General features: G+C 37.2%; 2 protein-coding genes across 2 annotated transcripts in view; one reads left to right on the top strand and one right to left on the bottom strand.

Moving 5' to 3' along the window:
* Positions 1 to 12,411, bottom strand: part of LOC117303093 (E3 ubiquitin-protein ligase UBR4-like) — a 134,122-nt gene extending 121,711 nt beyond the window's left edge. The window contains exons 1-11 of the mRNA XM_033787171.1: positions 12,273 to 12,411; positions 10,714 to 10,811; positions 9,191 to 9,294; positions 8,424 to 8,556; positions 7,257 to 7,399; positions 6,633 to 6,865; positions 6,131 to 6,398; positions 5,581 to 5,640; positions 4,238 to 4,446; positions 3,205 to 3,304; positions 1,857 to 1,997 (exon numbers count right to left, since the gene is read on the bottom strand). Of these exons, the coding sequence (XP_033643062.1) occupies positions 1,857 to 1,997; positions 3,205 to 3,304; positions 4,238 to 4,446; positions 5,581 to 5,640; positions 6,131 to 6,398; positions 6,633 to 6,865; positions 7,257 to 7,399; positions 8,424 to 8,556; positions 9,191 to 9,294; positions 10,714 to 10,811; positions 12,273 to 12,394 (1,611 nt within the window). The 5' untranslated portion in view covers positions 12,395 to 12,411. The remainder of the gene's footprint in view (positions 1 to 1,856; positions 1,998 to 3,204; positions 3,305 to 4,237; positions 4,447 to 5,580; positions 5,641 to 6,130; positions 6,399 to 6,632; positions 6,866 to 7,256; positions 7,400 to 8,423; positions 8,557 to 9,190; positions 9,295 to 10,713; positions 10,812 to 12,272) is intronic.
* A 309-nt stretch (positions 12,412 to 12,720) lies between these two features.
* Positions 12,721 to 22,322, top strand: LOC117303327 (AP-3 complex subunit mu-1-like). The gene is given in 9 exon segments (XM_033787494.1): positions 12,721 to 12,877; positions 15,380 to 15,458; positions 15,748 to 15,853; positions 17,082 to 17,194; positions 18,339 to 18,460; positions 19,470 to 19,490; positions 19,492 to 19,594; positions 20,846 to 20,992; positions 22,245 to 22,322. Coding segments are annotated over 9 exon segments (804 nt in total). The 5' UTR covers positions 12,721 to 12,842.
* Positions 22,323 to 23,074: the final 752 nt, after the last annotated feature.

Raw genomic sequence — 23,074 nt, 5'->3', positions numbered from 1 at the left:
ACTTTGACCTTTTACTCTTAGTTCACACCAACTATAACATGGCATACTGCCAGTTGTCATCCTTGCAAAGTCAAACTACAAGCTATGAGTCAGCATTTCCTTTACATTAATTCTCTTCCTGATCAGAGCATTATACAGAATAAAGAAGTAGGTCACTGCTTAACAGATATTCCCCCCTATTACATTCATTGCAAGTTTCACCTTTCCCCTATCCAATGATCTTAGTTAGAATCACATTGATATTTTAATCAATGTTCCACTTCCTCGTCATCACATGTTGTGGCCCAAAGGTTAATTTGAATGTGATTTATAACAAAAGAATAAAGAGAGTCATGCCCACATTAAAGGGAAGGTACACGCTTGGTAATTACTCAAAACAAATATTAACTTAAAAACTGACTTGGTAACGAGCATTGGAGAGCTGTTGATAGTATAAACATTGTGGGTAATGACTCCCTAAGAAGTAACGTAATTTTTAAGAAAGAGGTATTTTCTCACTAAAATTATTAAAGACTTCTAGCTAAAAGTCCTTTCCTATCTGAAAGTACACAAATTCGTCCAACAAGGGTGTTTTTTCTTTCATAATTTTCTCGCAACTTCGATGACCGATTGAGCCCAAATTTTCACAGGCTTGGTATTTTATGCTTATGATGGGATACACCAAGTGAGTACACTGGTCCATGACAATTACCTAACGTGTACAGTTCCTTTAAGCTTGGGCAGTATTTTTCTTTGGGATCCACGATATTCGTTATTACTGGGAACTTTTCAGACGAGATTTTTTTAAACGCAGTCTCACTTAGTTGACTAAATTGAGGTCCTACAATCATGGTTATTAAACAAAAGATGCTAGCACTGAGCTTGTCTTTATCTTTTATTCAGACGAATAGAATGACTTGTTTCCATGAAACTTCAAAACATGCTTACTGTTATGTGGAGCGAGACATTCTCATGGTTGATACTTGATGAAAATACTGCAATCCTAGTGTCTTTGTGTACATTGGTATCCCCACACCTAGTTCCACATTCAGGCAATCCTAGTGTCTTTGTGTACATTGGTATCCCCACACCTAGTTCCACATTCAGGCAATCCTAGTGTCTTTGTGTACATTGGTATCCCCACACCTAGTTCCACATTCAGGCAATCCTAGTGTCTTTGTGTACATTGGTATCCCCACACCTAGTTCCACATTCAGGCAATCCTAGTGTCTTTGTGTACATTGGTATCCCCACACCTAGTTCCACATTCAGGCAATCCTAGTGTCTTTGTGTACATTGGTATCCCCACACCTAGTTCCACATTCAGGCAATCCTAGTGTCTTTGTGTACATTGGTATCCCCACACCTACATGTAGTTCCACATTCAGGCAATCCTAGTGTCTTTGTGTACATTGGTATCCCCACACCTAGTTCCACATTCAGGTCATAGTGTTATGTGGGCCCTTTTTGTTAAGTAGCCAACAATAGACTCTGAGCTTAACTTAGCCCCAGGAAGTTTTAGTAGCCCTGATTTTAAACATGTATTCATAAATATATCTTTCTGATGCATTAATGTTAGCAATTACAACAAGTATAATAGGCAAATAAAGTTACACTCAAACCTTAACAAATAAATGAACACATTTACAAAATGTATTATTCACATCTGAATGGATTAAATATGAGCATTTTAAACATGTACAGGTTGCACAGCTTTTAGCAGCCCACGGGGCAAGTTGAGAGGTGGTATTTACTAGCCCGTAGCAGTTTCTACTAGACAATGTACGCCGGGCTAGTGTTAAGGGCAAGCCCTGAGTCCCTACATCAATCAAGGTATACAAACTGAATAATGTTCAGAACCTAAAAGCTTTTCTTACCTTTTTGTAGGCTGATGTAAAGAGGTTAATGAGTAGGTTGGTAAGAGGAACAGTATTAATGATGCAACAGACTCTCTGCCAAGCTGTATATTGAGGTAAAACATTCAAACGAGCTGGGGCTACCTCAGACATATCCACCTTCTGCTCAAACAGTCAACAAATGAAACAAAATATGGCAAATGGTAAGTCAAGGGAGTAGTCTTAAACAAGAAAACATTCAAACACACATCAACTAACAAATTCAAATTAGTTACATAGAATATATGAACAAATCCAGAAGTCAACCCTGCGGTTTATACCAACGTTGGTAATTGTCTATGACCAGTATTTTCACTTGGTGTATCCCAACATATATGCATTTTGTAACAAATTGTGCAAATTTTGATTCAATTGGTCATCGATGCAAGAGAATAATGAAAGTAAAAACACCCTTGTTGCACAATCTTTGTGTGCTTTCAATTCAGATGCCTAAAAGGCTTCAGGCCTGAAAAAACTTTTAGGGCTCAAAATTAGCGGTTGCAAAAAAAGTTCAAAACAGGTTCAAAACAACCGATTCTCAAATTACAAAATGGTTTTTCGTGGACAAAGTATTACTTTGAATTTAGGGCAGAAATTAAGTGATGAAATCGTTAAAAAAAAAACATTTGTGCAAACTTCACTTCCGTGTTTTTTATGACACACACAATTTTATTTAACGTTTGTAAAATTGTGTGTGTCAATACATGTGGGGCTACATGTAGTTAAATGCCTGCAGGTGATCCAACAGGCTGGTTGACTCGCTCGACAGGCAATTGGGGAAACAAAATTGGGAAAAAAACGTTAAGGGAAACCCCCGACTTTCAGAGGGGCACCAAGGCCAAGACCACGGGTGGCCTGTATTATCACTGCATCAAGCTTATATTAAAGACAATCTAGGGACACTATTGGTAATTGTCAAAAGACTAGCCTTCACAGTTGGTATATCTCAACATATGCATATAATAACAAACCTGTGAAATCTTGAGCTCAATTGGTCATTGAAGTCATGAAATTATAATGAAAAAAAAAACACCCTTGTCACACGAATTTGTCTGCTTTCAGATGCTTGATTTCGAGACCTCAAAATCTAAATATGACGTCTCGACATCAAATTTGTGGAAAGTTACTTCTTTCTCGAAAACTATGTTACTTCAGAGGGAGCCGTTTCTCACATTGTTTTATACTATCAACAGCTTTCCATTACTCATTACCAAGTAAGTTTTTATTCTAACAATTTTTTTGAGTAATTACCAATAGTGTCCACTGCCTTTAAACGGTGACATTGCAACAACAAAAAACTAAATAAAACAATAATTGATACGATCCTTACCATTGAGAGTTCTTCAATATGAAGGTCTTCTAGCAATGCAGTCAGTAGAGACAAGGCACAAGATGAAAGAGCTACAGTCAAACTGCTGATATTCTGAGCTCTACAATCAACAAATACCAACAAAACTAATTAACTACATGTACAAACTGGCAATAATAAGAGGTTCAGCAGACCCAATATCATTCAGCAATTTGGTTCAGTTCCATTTCTTCTCAGCAAAACCTGTCTTTGTGCGAGTTTGTGCACCTTAAACAACTATTCATAAATACCCCAGACAGTTTCGCTACTTGCCGTTAAAGACTTTATATTTGGCTTGCTGTATTACCATACTGGTATGTATTTTTGTATTTTTATGTGAATTGCCAAATAAATAACAATAAATAATAATAATAATCTACTTGCCAGCTCAATTATGTTCTATTTATTCCACTACGCGGGGTAGATTTTTTTCGGAATTAGGGAGACTAATTCTGAAAATGTCCTGCTTCTTAACTACATGTACATGTACTACCTGGGCGGAAGGTAGAAAATCGCCGGAACTACTACTTAAGATTTAGCGGATCGAGGGGACTTCTTGGTATTAACTTCACTACTGTGGAGTGAGTTCTTAATTGGTCTCAACGTTTCGACTACATGTAGCTTGCTCTAGTCATCGTTATTACTGTAGAGTAATCACTTGGGATTACACATGCACAAATGTTTTACCTGTTCAAAGCTTGTGTGAATGAGGCACAAACTTATTTTTTTTTATGTGAAACTCATAGTTCATACTTCATAGTTTGTGTTGAAACTAATGCCATACAAATGATAGATTGTGTTATGCTTGCATAACTTTGTCTGAGCATTTACAAATATGATGGGCTTAATTTACCATTTGTATACCACACAGAAAAGAATCTAAAAGCACTGATATGCAAGTAGTTGTACAATAGCAGTACAGCAATTCAAGCTTTTATATGGGTTTGTACATACCGCAAAAACACTTCAAAACACAAGGTAATTCGATTTAATTGTATAGCTTTATTGTGATTACCCCTTTGCTGAACCAGGACGTCCTGTTCCCATTGAAGCTCCCTCTCTAGGTTTGCCTACAGGGGGCTTGGGTTCCGCCTTGAGGTTGCCTGGTATATCTCTATCTCGATCCTTAGGCTTCTCACTAAGAGCTGCTACATTCAGATTCAGGATACGGTCCAAGTCTCTCAGAATACACCAAGCTCCAAGCATGTGTAGATTTTGAAGATTCTGTTTAATGAGTAGAATAGACTAATGTAAACAGCACTCTGTAAATACTGAAGACTTAATTGGCAAAATAATCATCTGCCTTCATGAATGTTGCAAAGGTTTCCTGAACTGGTAAAAAATGGCATGGTAATCTTGGTAATTTTTTTGTTTACAATTGGAAAGCCAGATTTCAAGCTAAATAGACTAAATTGACCTTGTATGCATTTATGGGAAGTTCATGATAATTGTAGGTTTCATCCACTCATGGACTTCAACTCTGTTACATACCAGTTTTGCTAAATAACTTTGCAAACAATAGTTAGTGGCCTGACGTTTCGACCCTAGCAGGGTCCTTCTTCAAGGCCATTTCACCCTGACTTAAGCCTTCCAGAAAGACTCTGCTAGGATCAAAATATCAGGCCACAACATATGGTCTTTTTGGTTGGTACGCAGTTTACAACAGCTGTTTCAATTTTTGCTGAATAATTTTGGTAGACTTCTATTATTAATCTAACACCAAGTTAACAGCGACCGCTCCTTCCTGCTCGATGTTGTTCAGCCAGGAATAAAAAAATTGTGGATAGTTTTTTTTCTTTTCTATGGCACTGAGACTAAGGAAGAAAGAGATGAAATCAAATTATCGGCTGAGAAGTTGCATACCTGAATGTACAATGTAATGTTAAAGTGTATGTATATGTTTAGCATACACAGATAGACAGGTTACAACCATAGAAATATATCCCGGAGAACACTGTGCTCGGCCGCCCTTTGTGTCGTCTGTGGACGCGGCGTTTCGATACTACGCAAACGCGTATATGACAAAATGATCACCCCGTGGCAATGCACATCGACCGTTTCTACGTGTTTTCATTGGGCAATGTTCATGACGTTTACAGTATGGCTAATCCTGCGTAAAAACAATTGCATATAAAAATGGTCTCACAACGAAATCGCACACATAATGTGGAACTTACCGTTCTCCGGGTTCTATTTCTAAGGTTAAAACCAAGGTGAAGACTACAGCCTGGTGTCAGGACATCATGCACCTTTAATATCTATCAAATCATAACGAATGACTCAAACATGTTTCAATGTTGAGTCGTAATGATCTCATTTCCTCTAGTTAATAATGTTTTGTTAGTTGGAAAAACTTACATGGCCTCCAGCTCTTGTTGATTGTTGAATGGCGCCTTGTAGGACCTTAAACAGGCCAAGCTGATAGGAAACGGGAAAATAAGAACATGATTACTTGGCTACAAGTAACTTGTCAAAACGACCTTGCACAATCTGACACTGGCACAAAACAGGCGATAATAGAGACACAAGGAACATGTATGCAAAACGTTTCATCCAAGTTGAACTTCTATGACCTTTTCAAACTGATCAGCACTCAATCCCACCCATTCTCACATGAAGTATTACCTGACTTAAAGGCTTGACAGTTTGAAATGAATCCTTTCAATACAATTTATTCAATTCTATTGCTGTTTAAAAATATTTCCCAACTAAACTATCAAGTTAATTCTTTTTGATTAATCCTACTAAAATTACCTTTTGCCACAAAAAAAACACATGTGACTGTGGAAACTAAGTCCACAGTACATAAGCCATTGGGTTTCCACTACTAGGAATGGTAATTAGTGGAACTGTGTGTGATACCTGTGTGTAGTAATAACACTAACATCATGAAATGCTTTAAGCTTACCCCTTTCTCAACGATGAGTGTTGCAATGTTTTCTTGCTCTTCATCTTTGGTACCACTGGTTGTAGTGGTTGTGGTCAGTCCACTGCGAACCTGTTGACTGCTTGCCAGGGTCAACAGCGTATTGGTGGTAGTAGCAGAGACAGCAGCAAACAAACAACTCATGACAACAGTGGTCAGCTTCTCCATGTGACCTGGGGTCATGGGTTCAAGGGTCGGTAAGGCCAGGACGCGGGAGACGATGGTCATGTCATTCAACAATGAGGGGAAACTACAAACAGAAAATAATCCAAACGTTGCATTCAAAGAGTAAAAACAGAAACAAGTTTTACAAAAGAAACTGTCATTTTCAATAAGTTGTCAACTTACAGTGAATCTGGGTTATACACAACAAATTTACTTTTTACTTTCGTTTCAAACTTTGGGTTTCCTTCCATTTCCATGTTTTTAGTTTGATCAGAAAGATGTTTTCCATATTTTGATGCTTAATATCTTAATACTCCACCTTGCTTTCATGGATGAAGCATCCGCAGCTGTACTCGGCAATACAAAGGGTAATCCATTAGCCGCATCATGGAATGCATTGATGTAGCGTTGTAGAAACGGCAAATTCAGGCACACATCCAGTAAGATATCTGCTCCACGCAATGCGTGAAGATTGTCTATGTTTCGTGCAGCAAAGTACGCCTTCATATCCGTGCTTGGGTCAGTCTTTGATGCAGTGGGTTTATCTTCAGACTTTAAAAGAACAAAACAATAATATTTTTAACGCTTCAGCTACAGACACCAGGTTTGTCAAGTTCTGAATTACGAGACCCTTTTATAAAGCACCTTGTATGGGCTTACAACTATAAAATTCATAGATGATTATGAAGTAACTGTTCATTAGTTACATAAATATTTGTTCTTTACAGATGGAAATTACCACCCTAAGGCATTATGGTAAAGAAAATTCCTAGATCAGGCAATATCCTGACAAATGTTTACATCCAAGCCTTGGACTCTGAGAAAATTGGATGATCTGGAAAAATTCCAGAGAGGGTTTCATGGCAATCCAAAACTGAATCTACAAATCTCAGTTATGTCTAGAATGAACTTCATTGCTTTGGCCAAATGAAGTATTTCTAACCTTGTCTGTCTTTGTTGTTGAGGCACTGTAATGTGGTGCAGACTCACTGAAAGCTGACATCAACTGCGTTAGGAAATCTGCTTGTGATATTGGTCTAGTTTCACTAACTTTTACCAGTGTAGTTGATGTTGACTTCTCTGGATCTGCAGGAGTCGCAGGAATATCAGTTAGAAAGATGTACCACATTCAACTACCTACACTTACATGTACTTTAAACAAAGATCCCTTACTCAATTTGTGCAAAATTAAGCTTCAAGTTGGAAAGTCTGATTGCTTCTTACAAATTGACTGACAACATACACGTACATGTAGGATACATGTAGACCTTTCTCATGCTGCCTCCATCTCGGTCATGTTCCTCGTATCAAATAACAATAATGAATGCTAATAATCAATTTGCTATTAGGAACCAGACTATATTGTTCTTCCAGCCTCGGTTTGGTAACATTGATATTAATGGGAGAAATTCAAGACGGCTGCAACGTGATAAAGGTCTATTAAGAAACCTTGTTAAGAAACCTTGTAGGGATGTACACTAGTTACATTAATTGTAAGAATAGCGATTGTATAATTGTCTCCCTATTCATTGTTTACCCCCTTGCTTTTTTCTGACTCTCTCTCTATTGCCATTTGGACTTGGATAAATATGGAATAATTGACCCAATGAAAAATAATAATAATAATAATAATAACAAAGAACAATTTATAAAGCACAAAACAATTGCAGATCGACTCTGCCTCAAGGTGCTGAAAAGGTAACATAATTTAAGTCTGGACCAGACAAAAATGTACATAGCAAAGTATTACACAGTTAAAATAATTAAAGAAACTAGATATTACAGAGAAATGACAAAAAGTTACAATGTTAAACATCCTGTTTAAAAAGATGAGACTTAAAATAAGATAAAAACAGTGGTTGTTTGGGTATACCGGCCCAAATCCGGCTACATCTATCACTGTTGATGGTTCTGATAAGCAATGATTATTTGGGTCTACCGGCCTAAATCCGGCTACATCTATCACTTGGGCAATAGGGAATAGGAGGAGTTGCGACTGTTGATGTTATAAATGTAGTCATTTTGCCACTGGGATCTTGCATAATTATGAGGAGTTAATGTATTGCGTGACGGACCTGAGCGCTATATAACAAGCCAATATTATTATTACCTTGTTCTTGAATGACAGTCACTGATGGAGGCATCTGTGCAGCTTTCAGCATAGCAGTCAATGTGACAATACTTGATCGTTGCAGCTGCCCGGAACCTGTACATAGTCCCTCTACAAGAGACATCAGGTTGCGCTGAAATCACAAAAAATCATATGGGATTTGAGGCATTGCATGGTGAGGTAGCAACAATTATTTGGTTTGCGGTAACACCATGTGTGTATCAACTTGCCAGTGTATATTCTACTAATTGCGGATTACATTTTTGGAATTCGGGAGACTTCTCAGCTCTGAAAAGAACTGTCCTACCTTTTAACTAAACTGCCTGGGCAGAAGGGTAGAAAACCAGCTGGGACTACTACTTTAACTTTAGTGGATCGAGGGGACTTCTCGATATAAACTTCACTACCGCAGAATGAGTTCTTTATTGGTCTCTACGTTTCGACAAATATTTGCAAATATTGTTCACCCTTTTTTCACTTCATACATAATGTAATTGTTAAGTTCAACCTTCATGGTTCATTAGCATTAATGTCAGTTACTTCATTTAATAAAAGGAGCTCACCCGTCAAATAATACAAAATATGTTATGTAGGGCTACTTGACTAAAATTTTAAAGAAGCTTTTCAAAATGGTATGACAACTACAGCCTTGGGTGGCCTTTTGGTAGGCCTAACCAACAGAAATCAACACATTATTTAAACAAAAATTATTTTAAAATGTAATCTATCAATTAAAGTATTTTGAGCCAACATCTTGATGGAGTTACCTGTGAAACGGAGCATGCTAATTTGTATTTGAGCATCCGCTGTAGACAAAGATCCATCAGAATGTGGCATGATGAGACTACTCGACCCACGATGGACTTGGATACTGGTCAAAACAAAGAATGAATAATAATATCAACCTCTACCCTCGCAGGTACCCATTTATACCCCTGGGTAAAGAAAGCTTTTACATCTATAGTAAAGTATCTTGCTCAAGGACACAAGTGCCACGACCAGGATTTGAACCCACACTCTAGTGACTTAACCACCAGAACTTGAATTCGATGCTCTAAACCACTCGTTTAGAATAATTAACGTTGATACAGAACATGAGAAGACACTGAAGATGCAGACCATGCGGATAACAAAAGCAGGAAGACAAGATGTGATTGGAGGCATTGCATGGTGAGGTATTAACGATTAATATGTATTTGGTTTGCGATAACATCATGTGTGTATCTACTTGCCAGGTACAGTTTGTTTTTTAGAGAACTGTCTCTGTGCTATATTCTACTACTGCAAAGTAGATTTTTCAGAAGGAGAGAATCAACTCCCATCTCTGGTTTCCAATAGCCAACCAGCTGGTGTAGACTTGATCAAAAGTCAGTAGGGGACATTTGAGTAAATTCCCTGAAAACTGTTTGTTTTGTAAAGGATTTTTGTGCACATCTGACTTATTTCGTTTGCGGCAATCAAAATAAGCAATCCAATGGTACTATTTGTAATTAGTGAACTTTTAGATTATCATCAGGAGAGTAAGGGTTAGGGAGGGTGCTACATATATAACTTTATGACAAGTTTATTGAATACTTCTTGGCTCAATTCACATGCTTGCACAGGTGCCTCTTAATGTGTTGCTTCTTAATGGGCCCTTCCCAGTATACGTATACATTATGTCACCCTTTTCCATACTTTTACACATGTACGTGCAAGCTCCATTACAAAACCTTTATCTGTTATTCTGTTGCACTAAATTGAAGATGATAATATACTTGGTACAGAAATATACAGTGTAGAGAAAAGATAAGTGGATGACACTTTCAGGTTTACAATAAACAAGGGAAACACATAGTATGCGATACTGTACAAACTTTTCTTTTTAACTGATTCCTAACTAAAGCAAAAGAAACACAACAAGTCTGATTCATGCTTTCTTTTTGAAATTAACGATTTATTTACATGACTCCCACTACCGTAATGTCATGTAGATCCCAATGTATTGTATTTAGAAATGTTAAGGGTAGGGAGTCATTCCTCAATGGGAAAGTCGTTTTCCCTTTAGTACTGGGGACTTCTCTTGCTTAATGAAATTTGCAAGGCAGTTAATCTCCAAAGTAAGGCCTATTGTGTTAGCACAGGAAATGTCTTGTATCATAAATATTGGCTGAATACAATACAAATATATGATCTTTGATTCATAATTTGTAAAGTAATAATGAGGAATTTGCTTTAAAAAAAACCCGATCTTGCTGCCCTTTAGGCTTCTGTTATGATAATAATAAATATAGGTTTACAAGTGACTTACATAGTGTTGAGTGTTCTGTGATGTAGTGGGCGGCTAATGCAACAAAGCACGAGTAGAAATTCTCATATTTGTCATCATGGCTGAGGATGTCATCACGACTAAAGAGGAAAACATCCACAGGCAAACATTTTTAATTGATTCGTAAATACTAATAAAGCCCAAACGGGGAGACTACATAATTGGACTGTGAGGGTGGATACACAGCAAACAATTTGTGTAAACTACTCAGAAGGGTGTTTTCCTGTAGTTTTGTGGTATTTGTTTGCACTAACTGGGACTCCTAGTGATGCGCAAACTTCAGCCTCTGCTGAGCGCGCAGACTTGTGCGTTTAGGTTTAAGCCAGATAATGTATTCCACGCAAATTTCAGGCCTCTTGCGCAAATTTGGTTCTATCAATTGCAAGCGTACATTATGTGGCACACTTCACTATCAGGTAATTTTATGCCATGCAGATGTCGAGCTTGAGCAAATGTATTGCTCAAACTTCATCCGCACGCACAAGTTTGGGCGCGACCAATCTTAAAGATTACTATGCGCAAATAAGCTTGCGCGGGCGGCTTGTTTGCACCCAACAGCGTCGTTCCAACATAAGTGTATGAATTTACGTGGGCATATAAAAAGCACTCTCAACACATCTGTTAAACTTACAGGCGACGACCTTCAGTGTGCTTTGGCGACCGTTGCCGGCTTCATATCCTGATTTGACATCAGACATTTAAGTACAAATATGCCCAAATATATTTAATCAAAAGTCAAAATTCAATTTTAAGTAAAAATGAAAATGTGCCCAAATAATGGGGGGGATACAAGAATATTTTCCTGTAGTTCGAGCAGGCTAGGCTAGGTCTAGGAACAGGAAAAAGAATGTGGAAATGCCCTCCTTAGGCTTTAATTTAAAGGGGGAAAAACGCAATTATTTACCAATAACAATCTTAAATTAATATACGACTGCCACCACTCACTTTTTCATTCTAGCGTAGGGGGTGGGGGTAGGGCCTATATTTATAAAGAAATTATTATTTAATTTACTAAAAAATGAGTCAAATGAGAAATGAGGGAATGAGAATGAGGTGTTCCTTTTTTTGTAAACTATACTGACAAAGTACATGTAGGTACATCTTGTTGAGCTGTAAATGCCTGTCATGTGATGGCGACAGTGATGAGACCGATGTTAAAAAAAATTCAAAGAGAGCCATTTTACAGCTCAAGTTAAGCCTCAAAAAGGTGGGCTAACCCAACTGACATTGGGGATTCCCGACATTGACAAACAAAACAAGTAAGCAATCCGGAACAAGGAAACAACTTAACGTAAGCTCAGCCTTAATTATAGCTCAATGCCTTAATGAATAGTTACTACATTTTTAAATTTTACATGTAAGCAGTTTCCTTCCTCCATGGGATGGTTTTGTATTTTTTGTAATACAACATTTATAATCGCAATACTGTATACAAAGTACAATTCCGATCTGCCTGCCCAGCCCCAATTATTCGTCATATTTTGCTTGCAAATTATAACCAACAAATTATACCAAATGGTTTTTAAAATGATATAATTTACCTCTCCAATATTGCATCTATAAGTAAAGATACATCTCCACTTCGGAAACCTGCCTGAGAGGCAGAAACGAGAGATTTTTGGACTGCAATCCAGTCGACTCCGGCCTCTCCGGATGTCGCCATCTTCGTGACTTTCACGATTTTTACGCTGCACCGGTGAATGACAGCGCCCTCCATCGTCGCATTAGTTATTTCATGGTGATTTTTTGTTTTTGTTTTTTGTGGGGTTTTTTTTGGGGGGGGGGGGTGTTAAAATGCAGTGATGGATAACAATACTATTGCAAGAAAATTTGTTTGATTTGTTCGCATAGGATCGCCAATGAATTAACGCTTTCCTTAAATTTTACTTCAATTTTGCAATTCTTTGCGCGTACGAGGTTCATGGTTTGACCTTTCTTGACCCAGCATCGATTTGCATGATTTCTATTTTGTGGGCAGGCTAGCTAGATAGAGAGGACCAAGAGGGCAGGAGATACGTGTAAACTGTATGGTGCGAAAACGTTAAGTCAAAACACACTTCAGACATTTTTCCAATAATAATTAAAAAGAAAAATACAAACAGCAATACAAGATGATCCACAGCTTATTTATGATAAATCCTTCTGGGTAAGTGATAATCATTTATCAATTTATTATTTGATAAACATTGATTTAATTTTATATTTTTATAATATCCTCCTCTTACTTATTTTTTCACGCTATTTTATGCCTATTTCTTTGAATTGGGAAAAAAATAATGAAGCCATATATCAACCGATGCCCTAATTAGGAATTATCTTCATTGTTAATTATGAAGTATGCAAATATATATTAAAACTTGATGGACATTGAAATGTTCACACTACACACCGATCTTCGATGACTTCTTCAACCATTCTCTGTCCTTACTCTATGCTTCAACTGGCCCCATTTGTTTTTAGTTTTTCCTGTTTTCACGGCAAACAAGAAAGTATGGTTTCCCGTTGAAGCCATACATGGAAGAAACATCTGCAGTGACTACAAGTGTTCTTTGAGACTCTGTGTATGACTCTATAGCCAGCAGTTGACTTCGTTTTATAGCCAGCAGTTGACTTCGTTTTATTCAATGACATTTTAAAAATTACCGTGGTTATTTGCAAAAAATAACAAAAATAAATAATTTAATAAAAAGTGTGAATAATTATTGGCTTTCAAATCTGATTTTTATTTAGTTTTTTTTCCCTTTTTTCTTAAAATTTATAATAAAGCGTATAAATAAACAGTGATAATTGAATCAACAAGCTGATGTTTAAATTTTAATATTAATAACAATATTGATATGAGGGTTACAAAATAAAAATCTCAAAAAATATTAGAAAATGATATAAGGCACATGGCTTCTTTATACCTCTGTATTTTTTTCTCAGAATGCTCAGCAAAATATTTAGTCACATGATTTGATCATCATGAATTGTGAATTGAAATAGTGTTTGATGAAACTTTTTGGGTGGGCAAATATTTGTATATGGCCTCAACAATATGACATATTTTTGAAACCTTGTAGAAATGCCTAAAATACCAAACTTTTTGCATTTACAGGTGCAAATAACCAGTGGAGCCTTACCTGTTTCTAAGTTTTGGTCAAGGGAGAGGAGACTCTTTGCTTGGCAAATAAAACCACAAAATTTGTATCTAGGGACTGTTTACATCACGCACAGAGAGGTAAAAGATTTGCCACGATTTTAGGGACACCTCGAAAACAGGACCTCCTACGATGTTTATCGATAAATTAAAATTTTTATTTACAATTATTCTTGAAAGGACATTTTCGTTCAATATAATCAATCATTTTTTTAAAATAAATTAGGCCTACACATTTTTATTTTGTTAGTATATATTTTGCCAGCACTGAACATGTGCAGCACCATGCTGCTGCGGCTGTTCTTTGAAACACGGTCCGGACCATTAACAATTAGAATAACAAACTTTAGATTTTATTTCCCTGAAATCCACTGGAGCAACAATACAAAGATGGACATTGAACAAAAATACATAATATAGCTCATTCCATGTATGTTTTAGGTTTATCGCGATTCAGAACCGCGATGTGTTATCTGTAGGCATTTGCTACTGCGGTGTATGCTGTCACGTACGCATGGCCTATATCTGTGTGGGTTCAACATCCCCCTCTCTTGACATTTGGCTAGTTGCTATTTATAGACCTTATTTATTGTCATATATAGCCTAATAATATCCTTGGTGTACCCTATATTCACGCACTGAAGACTTGAGAGAGAATTTTAATTTAATTAACCATGTTAACAGAACCAAGAACAACTTTAAGCTGTATTTTTATTTGTCTGATGTCAAAGCCCACCTAAGAGAAGAATTTGAAGCCCACGGAATGCCGTCGAAGCATAACGGAGTTCGTCATCTGCAATGAACCCAATTTGTGGGCATACATTTTACATCACATAAATTCACGCACTTGTTTTGAAACGTCAATACAAGGTCCCTATTAAATGTCGCCTTTCTTCTAAACACTCAAGTCCGTGCTGCCGTGAGGCAGGGAAACTAGACGACAAAAACTGCCAGTAATAACTATTTACCCCATCAATTTTGGGATTTCTACCAGGCTAATTAACTGAACCCCCCCCCCCCCCCCCACCCCCCATCTTCCAGCCGGCCCAGCCTGTGGTGAAGCTATCCATTTACAAAACTACTAGTATAAATGTATTCTTGAATTGAATTGAATTGAATTGAAGTTGTACAACACTAAAATTCTGGGTTTTTTTCATAGATTTTTTTATGTATTATACAAAATTCTGAATAATAAATTTGCGTAATTTTTCATAATAACGCTTTTGATGTTTTGGGTTTATCTTTTGTTAACCCCGCGTGCAATTGGAACGCGTGATAATTAAAAAAAAAACAATGGAATTCAAAATTGATTTAATTTGCTACATAGCAGTATTGATTCAATTGTTCATGTTGTAACCAGATTTGAAAAACAAAACAAGTGGTAGATAATGTCAACTTGTTTGTTGGTAAGGTTTAGGAATGATACTATGCAGCTGTTTCCACAAAGAGACAAACTAGGAAAATACATTCCTTTTTATGTGACTGTTTTATTTATTCCTTTTTTTCCAGGGACATTTTTATGGAAAAACATTGGAAAAGTGTTATCAGCCGCTCAGTATGTGACTACTTCTTTGAAGCCCAAAATAAGGTAACATATCCCTCTGCCTTAATAAAAACCAGAATTTGTAAACATCCCAACCCTGGTTGATATTGTTCCTTGTGCTGGGAATAGACATATTTCTAGATCAGAAGAGCATCGTTACTGTTTTACATAAGTTATTTTTGTTTATTTATCAACAAAACATCTTTTTTTACCAGGCTTCTATAGGCTCAATAGTGTGTTTGTTTTTGGAAGTGTTTAATTATGTTATGTACATAGCTCATTGCTTGAGCTTGGTGCCCTTTCATGATGTTGATCATTTCTCTCGTAATATCAGGTCAGTTGCCATGACGATGTTCCACCAGTAATAGCCACTCCACATCATTATCTGATCAGTATTTATAGAAGTCAACTCTTCTTTGTTGCTGTTGTGCAGAATGAAGGTTTGTTTCAAGTAACACAGTTTTAAAGGAACACGATGCCTTGGATCGGTCGAGTTGGTATTTAAAAATCGGTCTCTAACCGTTTGTTATAAAATGCATATTGTTAGAAAGATATTGTAAAAGTAGAATACAATGATCTACCAAAATATGCCTCGAAATTGCACGGTTTTCTTTTTACCCGTCGACTAACACGGTCGGCCATTTCATAAATGGCCGACCGTGATAGTTTGCGACGTAAAAGGAAAACCGTGCAGTTTCGAGTGATACTTGTGTGGATCATTATATTCTACTTTTAAAACATCTTTCTAACCATATGCATTTCATAACAAACAGTTTCAAACACTTTTAACAGACCAACTCGTCCGATCCAAGGCAACGTGTTCCTTTTAAACAATTTTTATTCAAAAGTCTGAGTGCCATTATTATTTTTTTTTCAAAATTCTCCTTTTTATAGTGTGTTTTATTCAAAATAAAGGTTTGTATTCGTGTTTTTTTTTTTTTTTTTTTCATATAGCATTGTATAGCAAAAATACACTCCTTGAAACAGTTTTGCTTTTTGACTTTTTGGATGTGGGACTATCTAGTACCAAATTAAACTCTTAAATAGCACTTTGCTTTCAAACAATCATTCGACCACCACTTAAACATATTATCAAAGTGCTAATAGCACTAATAGTATAGTCAGTGCACATGAGTTGAAATGCGTACGCTTTGGAAATTTGACACAGTTGTCTAAGATCCTGACTTGGCTTCTAATTTAAGCATTAGCGCTGAGTGCTATTGTCCTTTTTAATCCTTTTTTTATAATGTTTACCTTCGGGAAAAAAGAAGATTTATAACAATGATTAATTGATGTAGCTTCTCAAAGTTAATGCCTACATGTACATTGTTGCTGATATTGGTTTGTTCAGTTTTTATTAAGTAAACCATGATGCCAGGCATACAAACCATAAGACATGGGTGGTCACTGGTCAGGTGATGGGTGAATATTTATGTATGTTGCAATGTTTTGGTACTCTTAAATGAGGCCTCGTTGGTAGCTGTTTTTGACATTTCCATTCAACATGTTCAAGTCAATCTGGTTGAAACTCGTATTGTAATTTTTGAATGCCTTAATTGGTGTTTTTGGTTCTATGTAGAAAACCAACCATGTTCTAGGGTCGGGTTGGTAGTACACTTATTTACACGCTGAAAGACTCCAAATCTAATAAATGATATTGTCTTCCAGTTCCTCCACTGTTTGTGATAGAGTTTCTTCATAGGATCTTTGATACCTTTGCTGAATACTTTGGAGAATGCACAGAGACAGCAATTAAAGAGAACTATGTAGTTGTTTATGAGGTAAGTAAAGTTGAGTTTGTTCAATAAAGTAATACACAATAAGACCATTTATAGGCATGGAGCATTTGTTGCAGTAGATCTCTATACACAACACATAAGATAAAACAATGAAATGAAATATAAGACAATCGATACAAAGATAAAGATGAGTCTTTAAAAGTCCTTTGAAAATCGGAAGAGAGTCAGCTTGGCGAATATTAAGAGGTAAGGCGTTTCATATAAGGTATGCAATGAAGTGGAAGGCTCTTTGACTAAAGAGAAAAAGTAATTTGAGTCAGTAGGGATTTGCCAGCTGAACAAAGAGGACCAACAGGAATACATTTCTGCAATAAGGTCAGATATATAAAGACGGACCATGGAGAGCTTCTTGTATATAAGCCAATAAGCCATTTGCTAGTTAGATTTGAATAATGTCTGGTACGATGACTTTATAGACCAATCCATTAGGCTCCGCCCACGACGCACGTGTGAGTAAGAACCTGTGAGCCTCTCCAATGCCTTTCTGCACAACTCTGTCGCGCGTGCCAAGCATACGCGCACGCATGTCGGATGTTATTTGTCGAACCTTCGTTGCGCTGTTATTGGTCAATACGCAGTGGGGCGAAGCTTAATGGATCGGTCTATTGCTTAGTCACAATGTACCGCTTAAATTTGAATTCCATAGACTACAGATACGGTTGCTACACTGTATGCCACGTGATTAGGGGCAATGTTTTGTAAAGCAACCTCCAGGATGAGCAAACCCAGGTACCATTGTGCCATACACATCCATTCAGAATTGTGTATGGGTGTTCACCGTCTCTTACGTAACTACGCAAAAGCTTGCCCCTAATCATGTGACATAGCAACTGTCTCGATAGTCTGAGGAGTTAAAATTTAAGTGGTTACTTATGACCAAGCACGTCATTGTACCAGACAATATTCAAATCTAACACGCAAATGGCTAACTAAGCAAAAGTGAAGTTGACCACTACCTCAACAGATCTCCCACATTCAAAGCTACAATTTTTTTTAAATGTCTTGCTGGTTGAGCTTGAATAACTTGTTATCAATTCATATCAGTCAATGAGATCCCTACGTTGTGTTCTGTGTGGTACAAATCCACAAACTTTTATTTGACACTCTTTGTTTTGTCTCTTACCAGCTTTTGGAAGAGATGCTTGACAGTGGTTTCCCGCTAGCGACAGAATCCAACATTCTGAAGGAACTAATCAAACCACCAAACATCCTTAGAGCAGTGGTTAATACAGTCACAGGAAGCTCAAAGTAAGATAGAAAATACAATCTTAAAATCTCTTAAATAATTGTTGTTTGGTCAATATGATATTTAAGAAGTTAATATTTTTCAGTATCGTACATATATACTGCGTGAGTCATAAAAAACGCAATCATTGGATGGGAGCTATCATTTTAAAAACAAGAAAATCTGGACAATAGAGTTCATTTCTATGTAGGACTTACCTTTTTAATAGTGAAAGAATTGGGATGATTGATAAATGCTTAAAATTGGATGGCATAAACAAAAAAATAAATAATAGCTCACATCCAATGATTACATTTTGTATGACTCATCTGGTATATTCCCTGTCAGTTTCCATTGTGGTTTCATTGTTTGATATTTGAAAAACACTTGTCACATCCCTTTGAAGGTGATCCTTCTGCTGCTGCTTCCCAGGTTGTATCGTAAGCTTAGGTGTGATCCCTGGTTGTACATGTACAGCAGGTAAAGGTTGAATGGCTTACTGGCAGTCCCCGAAGAAACCGTGTGTTGAAGGAACACGTTGCCTTGGATCGGTCGAGTTGGTCTTTGAAAAGCATTTGTAACTATTTGTTATGAAATGCATATGGGTGGAAAGATGTTGTAAAAGTAGAATACAATGATCCACACAAACATGCCTCAAAGATGCGCGGTTTTCCTTTTACCTCGTCGACTAACACGGTCGGCCATTTATAGGAGTCAACTTTTGACTCCCATAAATGACCGACCGTGTTAGTTTGCAAAGGAAATGGAAAACCACGCAATTTCGAGGCAATGTTGTGTGGATCATTGTATTCTACATGTACTTTTAAAACATCTTTCTAACCATGCATTTTTATAACAAACGGTTACTTATGCTTTTTATAGACCAACTCGTCGATCCAAGGCAACATGTTCCTTTAATAACATTATTATTATATGATATTCAATATTTCTAAGTATAAACTAAAATTTATTTCATGTACCATTTGATCTCAAATTTGCATTTAATAACGTTTGTCCGAACTTGTTTTTCAGTGTTGCAGATACGTACCAAGCGGACAGTTGTCAATGTGCCATGGAGGCGAAGTGGGGTCAAGTACACCAACAATGAGGCATACTTTGATGTGATTGAAGAGGTAGACTGCATCATAGATAAATCTGTAAGTACTAAATATATACATCAGTTCCAGTAAGGCAGAAGGAAGCACAATTTACCATGCACGGTTCTTCCCTTTCAATCTTGCAATGCAAGTAAATGTGTTATTCATTGTTTTTCCTTCTTAATCACATTGGGTGCGTTCGATTAGCTTCCCTGGGTCAACTCCGGTCTGCCCCCGTACGAATAGCTTTGACGTCATTCCAGGGGCTCACCCGGGGTCAGCCCCTAGTGCCCTGCTTGTGGAACGGGTCACTTGGGGCTGACCTGAGGTGCATGACGTCACCACTAGAGGGTGAGTGATCATTCGATTAGCTCGTGTCAGAGGCTCACCCGAATGAGCACCGTGGGGTCGACACGGGGAAGCTAATCGAACGCACCCATTATTTTATATATTTGGGGTTTAGTGCACTTCCATTGCTAAAACAAAACATATTTCATGCAGAATGCAATACCTATGGAGGATTGCGCATGACGATGACGTCATTGACCACCTTCTTTGAGGAAATGTGCACGCGTGAAAGGCTGTCATTGGCTAAGAGTTGTGCGCAGCATGTAAACTTATGCACTTTTCCATTGTTTATCATCAAATATGGCGGTCGATGACGCTGTGCGCAATCCATCTTTCGTCACCCGGCAAGCTCGTGATTTAAGCATCTGATACAAAGGGGAAACCTAAAGGTCATGTGATCAATTTCTTGATCATAAGTCACCCACCCCACCCCCCAAAGTGAAAAATATATTGATTTTTGTAATTTTGAGTGAGGATGAAGAAACAATACTGAGTAATCAGTTTTCATCTGAATGGTTTGATGAAAGCTAAAACTACAATCTATTCTTATATTAACATTGCCAGAATACTAATACTACTAATAATAATAGTAATAGTGGCTTCTTGTATAGTGCTCATATCCATCACTCAGTGACGCTCAAGGCACTTCAACACTCAGTATTTTCCTACAAGGTATGTGGAACTGCGATTGAAGTATAAGACCTACTCCTTTTACATAGCACCATGTAATGGTTTACAAGGTGCTGTGGCGCATTATACATTGTGTACAGCCAATCAAACCAGCAACACTGGGACGAACCCCTTCTCTTTTGGATAAGTCCTGTTTAAGAACACAGGTGTCATGACTGGGATTGGAACCGACACTCTGCTGATTAGAAACACCAGAGCTTGAGTCCTGTGCTCTTTACCCCTGGGCCATGACACACCAGAATGACATAGTATTCTTATATCTTTGTATACCAGGGTTCTGTAGTCTTTGCAGAGATTCAAGGTCATATAGAGTGTAGCGTCAAACTCTCTGGGATGCCTGATCTTACCATGTCATTTGTCAACCATCGCCTCTTAGATGACGTCAGTTTCCATCCCTGTGTCAGATTCAAGCGTTGGGAGGTATAGTTGCTCAGATTTGTTTTCTTTTTTTTATTCAAGACACTGGACACTAGTGGTATTTGTCAAAGACTAGTCTTCAGAGTTGGTGTATCTCAACATATGCACAAAATAACAAACTTGTGAAAATTTGAGCTCAATCGGTAATAAAAGAAACAACACCCTTGTCACACGAAGTTGTGTGCTTTCAGATGCTCGACTTCAAGACCTCAAATTTTAAATCTGAGGTCTCCAAATCAAATTCGTGGAAAATTACTTCTTTCTCAAAAACTTCTGTTTCTCACAATGTTTTATACTATCAACCTCTCCCCATAATACTTGTGTCCAAGTAAGGTTTTCTGCTAATAATTATTTTGAGTAACTACCAATAGTGTCCACTGCCTTTAAAGGGTCTGGGTACTCTTTTTGTAGGACACAAAACACGTCCACAGATTTACATTAAACTTACACAATTAAGATACTGATGGTAGAAAGCTTCCCTTAAAATATTACTTCCCGAGTAATATGCCTGTGATATATTTTCACAAGACTCGGGAAAGTACTGAGTATACAGTCGGTGCATGGGTAAAAACCAAAATTAATATTCTTTATCCCCGATGCAAATTTAATATCTTATAGGCATGAACTTAGTCCACAAAAACTTTAAATTTCATTCTCAATAGGGAGGTTTAGCTGTACGTTACACGAGCAAAAACGTGAACGTGGCGTCGGAAAATGTTATTGTAAAAATCTCACAACAGAAACATAGGCCCCCATTCTTACATTGTGACAATGTGTTATTCGTACATGGAATCAGGAAGAATTAATATTCTTTATCCCCGATGCAAATTTAACATCTGTTAAGGCCATGTCACACGAGGCAATTTACAGGCAACCAGTTCCAGGCAATCTCAAAGAAGAAAAGCCATTCACATTTGAATGTTCACATATTATTATTTGGGTTCATTAGCCATTGCTTGAAAAATTACTCATGTGCTACCAAAGTGTTCCTGTAGCATGCACTGCAGTTGGTTGCCTCCAAGTTGCCTGTCAAAGTTGCCTCCTGTGACAAGGCCCTTATACAGCTAAACCTCCCTAATATTATGTTTATTGATAAACAAGAGAGTAAGTGAAAGTACCAATGTTGTGTGTTTTGTCCTCCTTAGTCAGAAAGAGTGTTGTCCCAACAAACTAAAAATGTCATTTTCACTACTTTTTTATTGATGAACAAGAGAGTAAGTGAAAGTAACAATGTTTTGTGTTTTGTACTCCTTAGTCAGAGAGAGTGTTGTCATTTGTTCCACCTGATGGCAACTTCCAGTTGTTGACATATCACATTGGAGCTTCAAGGTAAGGTCAAAGTTGACAAGTAGAGAAGATTGTTTCAAGGCTGAATTATTCTCTGAATATGAACAAGAAGTCATGAAGCTTGCTATTCCATTGGCTAGTGGTTACTAAAATCAGGCCTGTGAGACTTCCGCTCGTAGGCGGAAGTCCATTTTTTTATTTTCCGATTTCAAATTTTTTGTGGGCTTCGTTTTTTCCCGTCTTCACCAATGATTTTCAAATAATAAACCGCAAAGGAAACTGACTGACTGGGTAATTTGTCTTTAATGATTTTTGGTTGAACAAAGTAAAAAATTACTAGAGCGTAATCAATGACCTCCAGATTTACATGTTGGCGCAGAACCAACTGAGCTATCTAGGCCTATGTTCCTTTTGTCAATAAATTTTGTTCAGGGAGCCAGTCAAAAGCACTACAACCTTAAACTGAAAATGATTTTCATGCACAGTTTTCTCGCCAAGTTGGTGCTTTGCATTGGTATTTGTTTGTTCATGATGTTGTTTTACCTTATGGTCACTGATACAGGTTCAATCAAAATAGCTTGCAAAACTGACTTCCATTAGTTTGAAACATGACAAAGATTTCCATGCCATTTTTCTAGTTGGTTGAGCACAGTCACAGGCACATGATAAAACCTGCAATATTTACAGAGTGTTGTGTTAATAGTGTACTATTGCATAAATGAGTAGGGTTGGAACTTTGCACACATATCACATGGTTGATATAAAGTCTATTAAGATCTGTGGTAACACCATCTACAA

This window comes from Asterias rubens, chromosome 19, assembly GCF_902459465.1.
Source record: "Asterias rubens chromosome 19, eAstRub1.3, whole genome shotgun sequence".
NCBI lineage: Eukaryota > Metazoa > Echinodermata > Asteroidea > Forcipulatida > Asteriidae > Asterias > Asterias rubens.
Note: the sequence above shows the minus strand (reverse complement) of the source record. Positions and strands in the feature narration are given on the sequence as shown.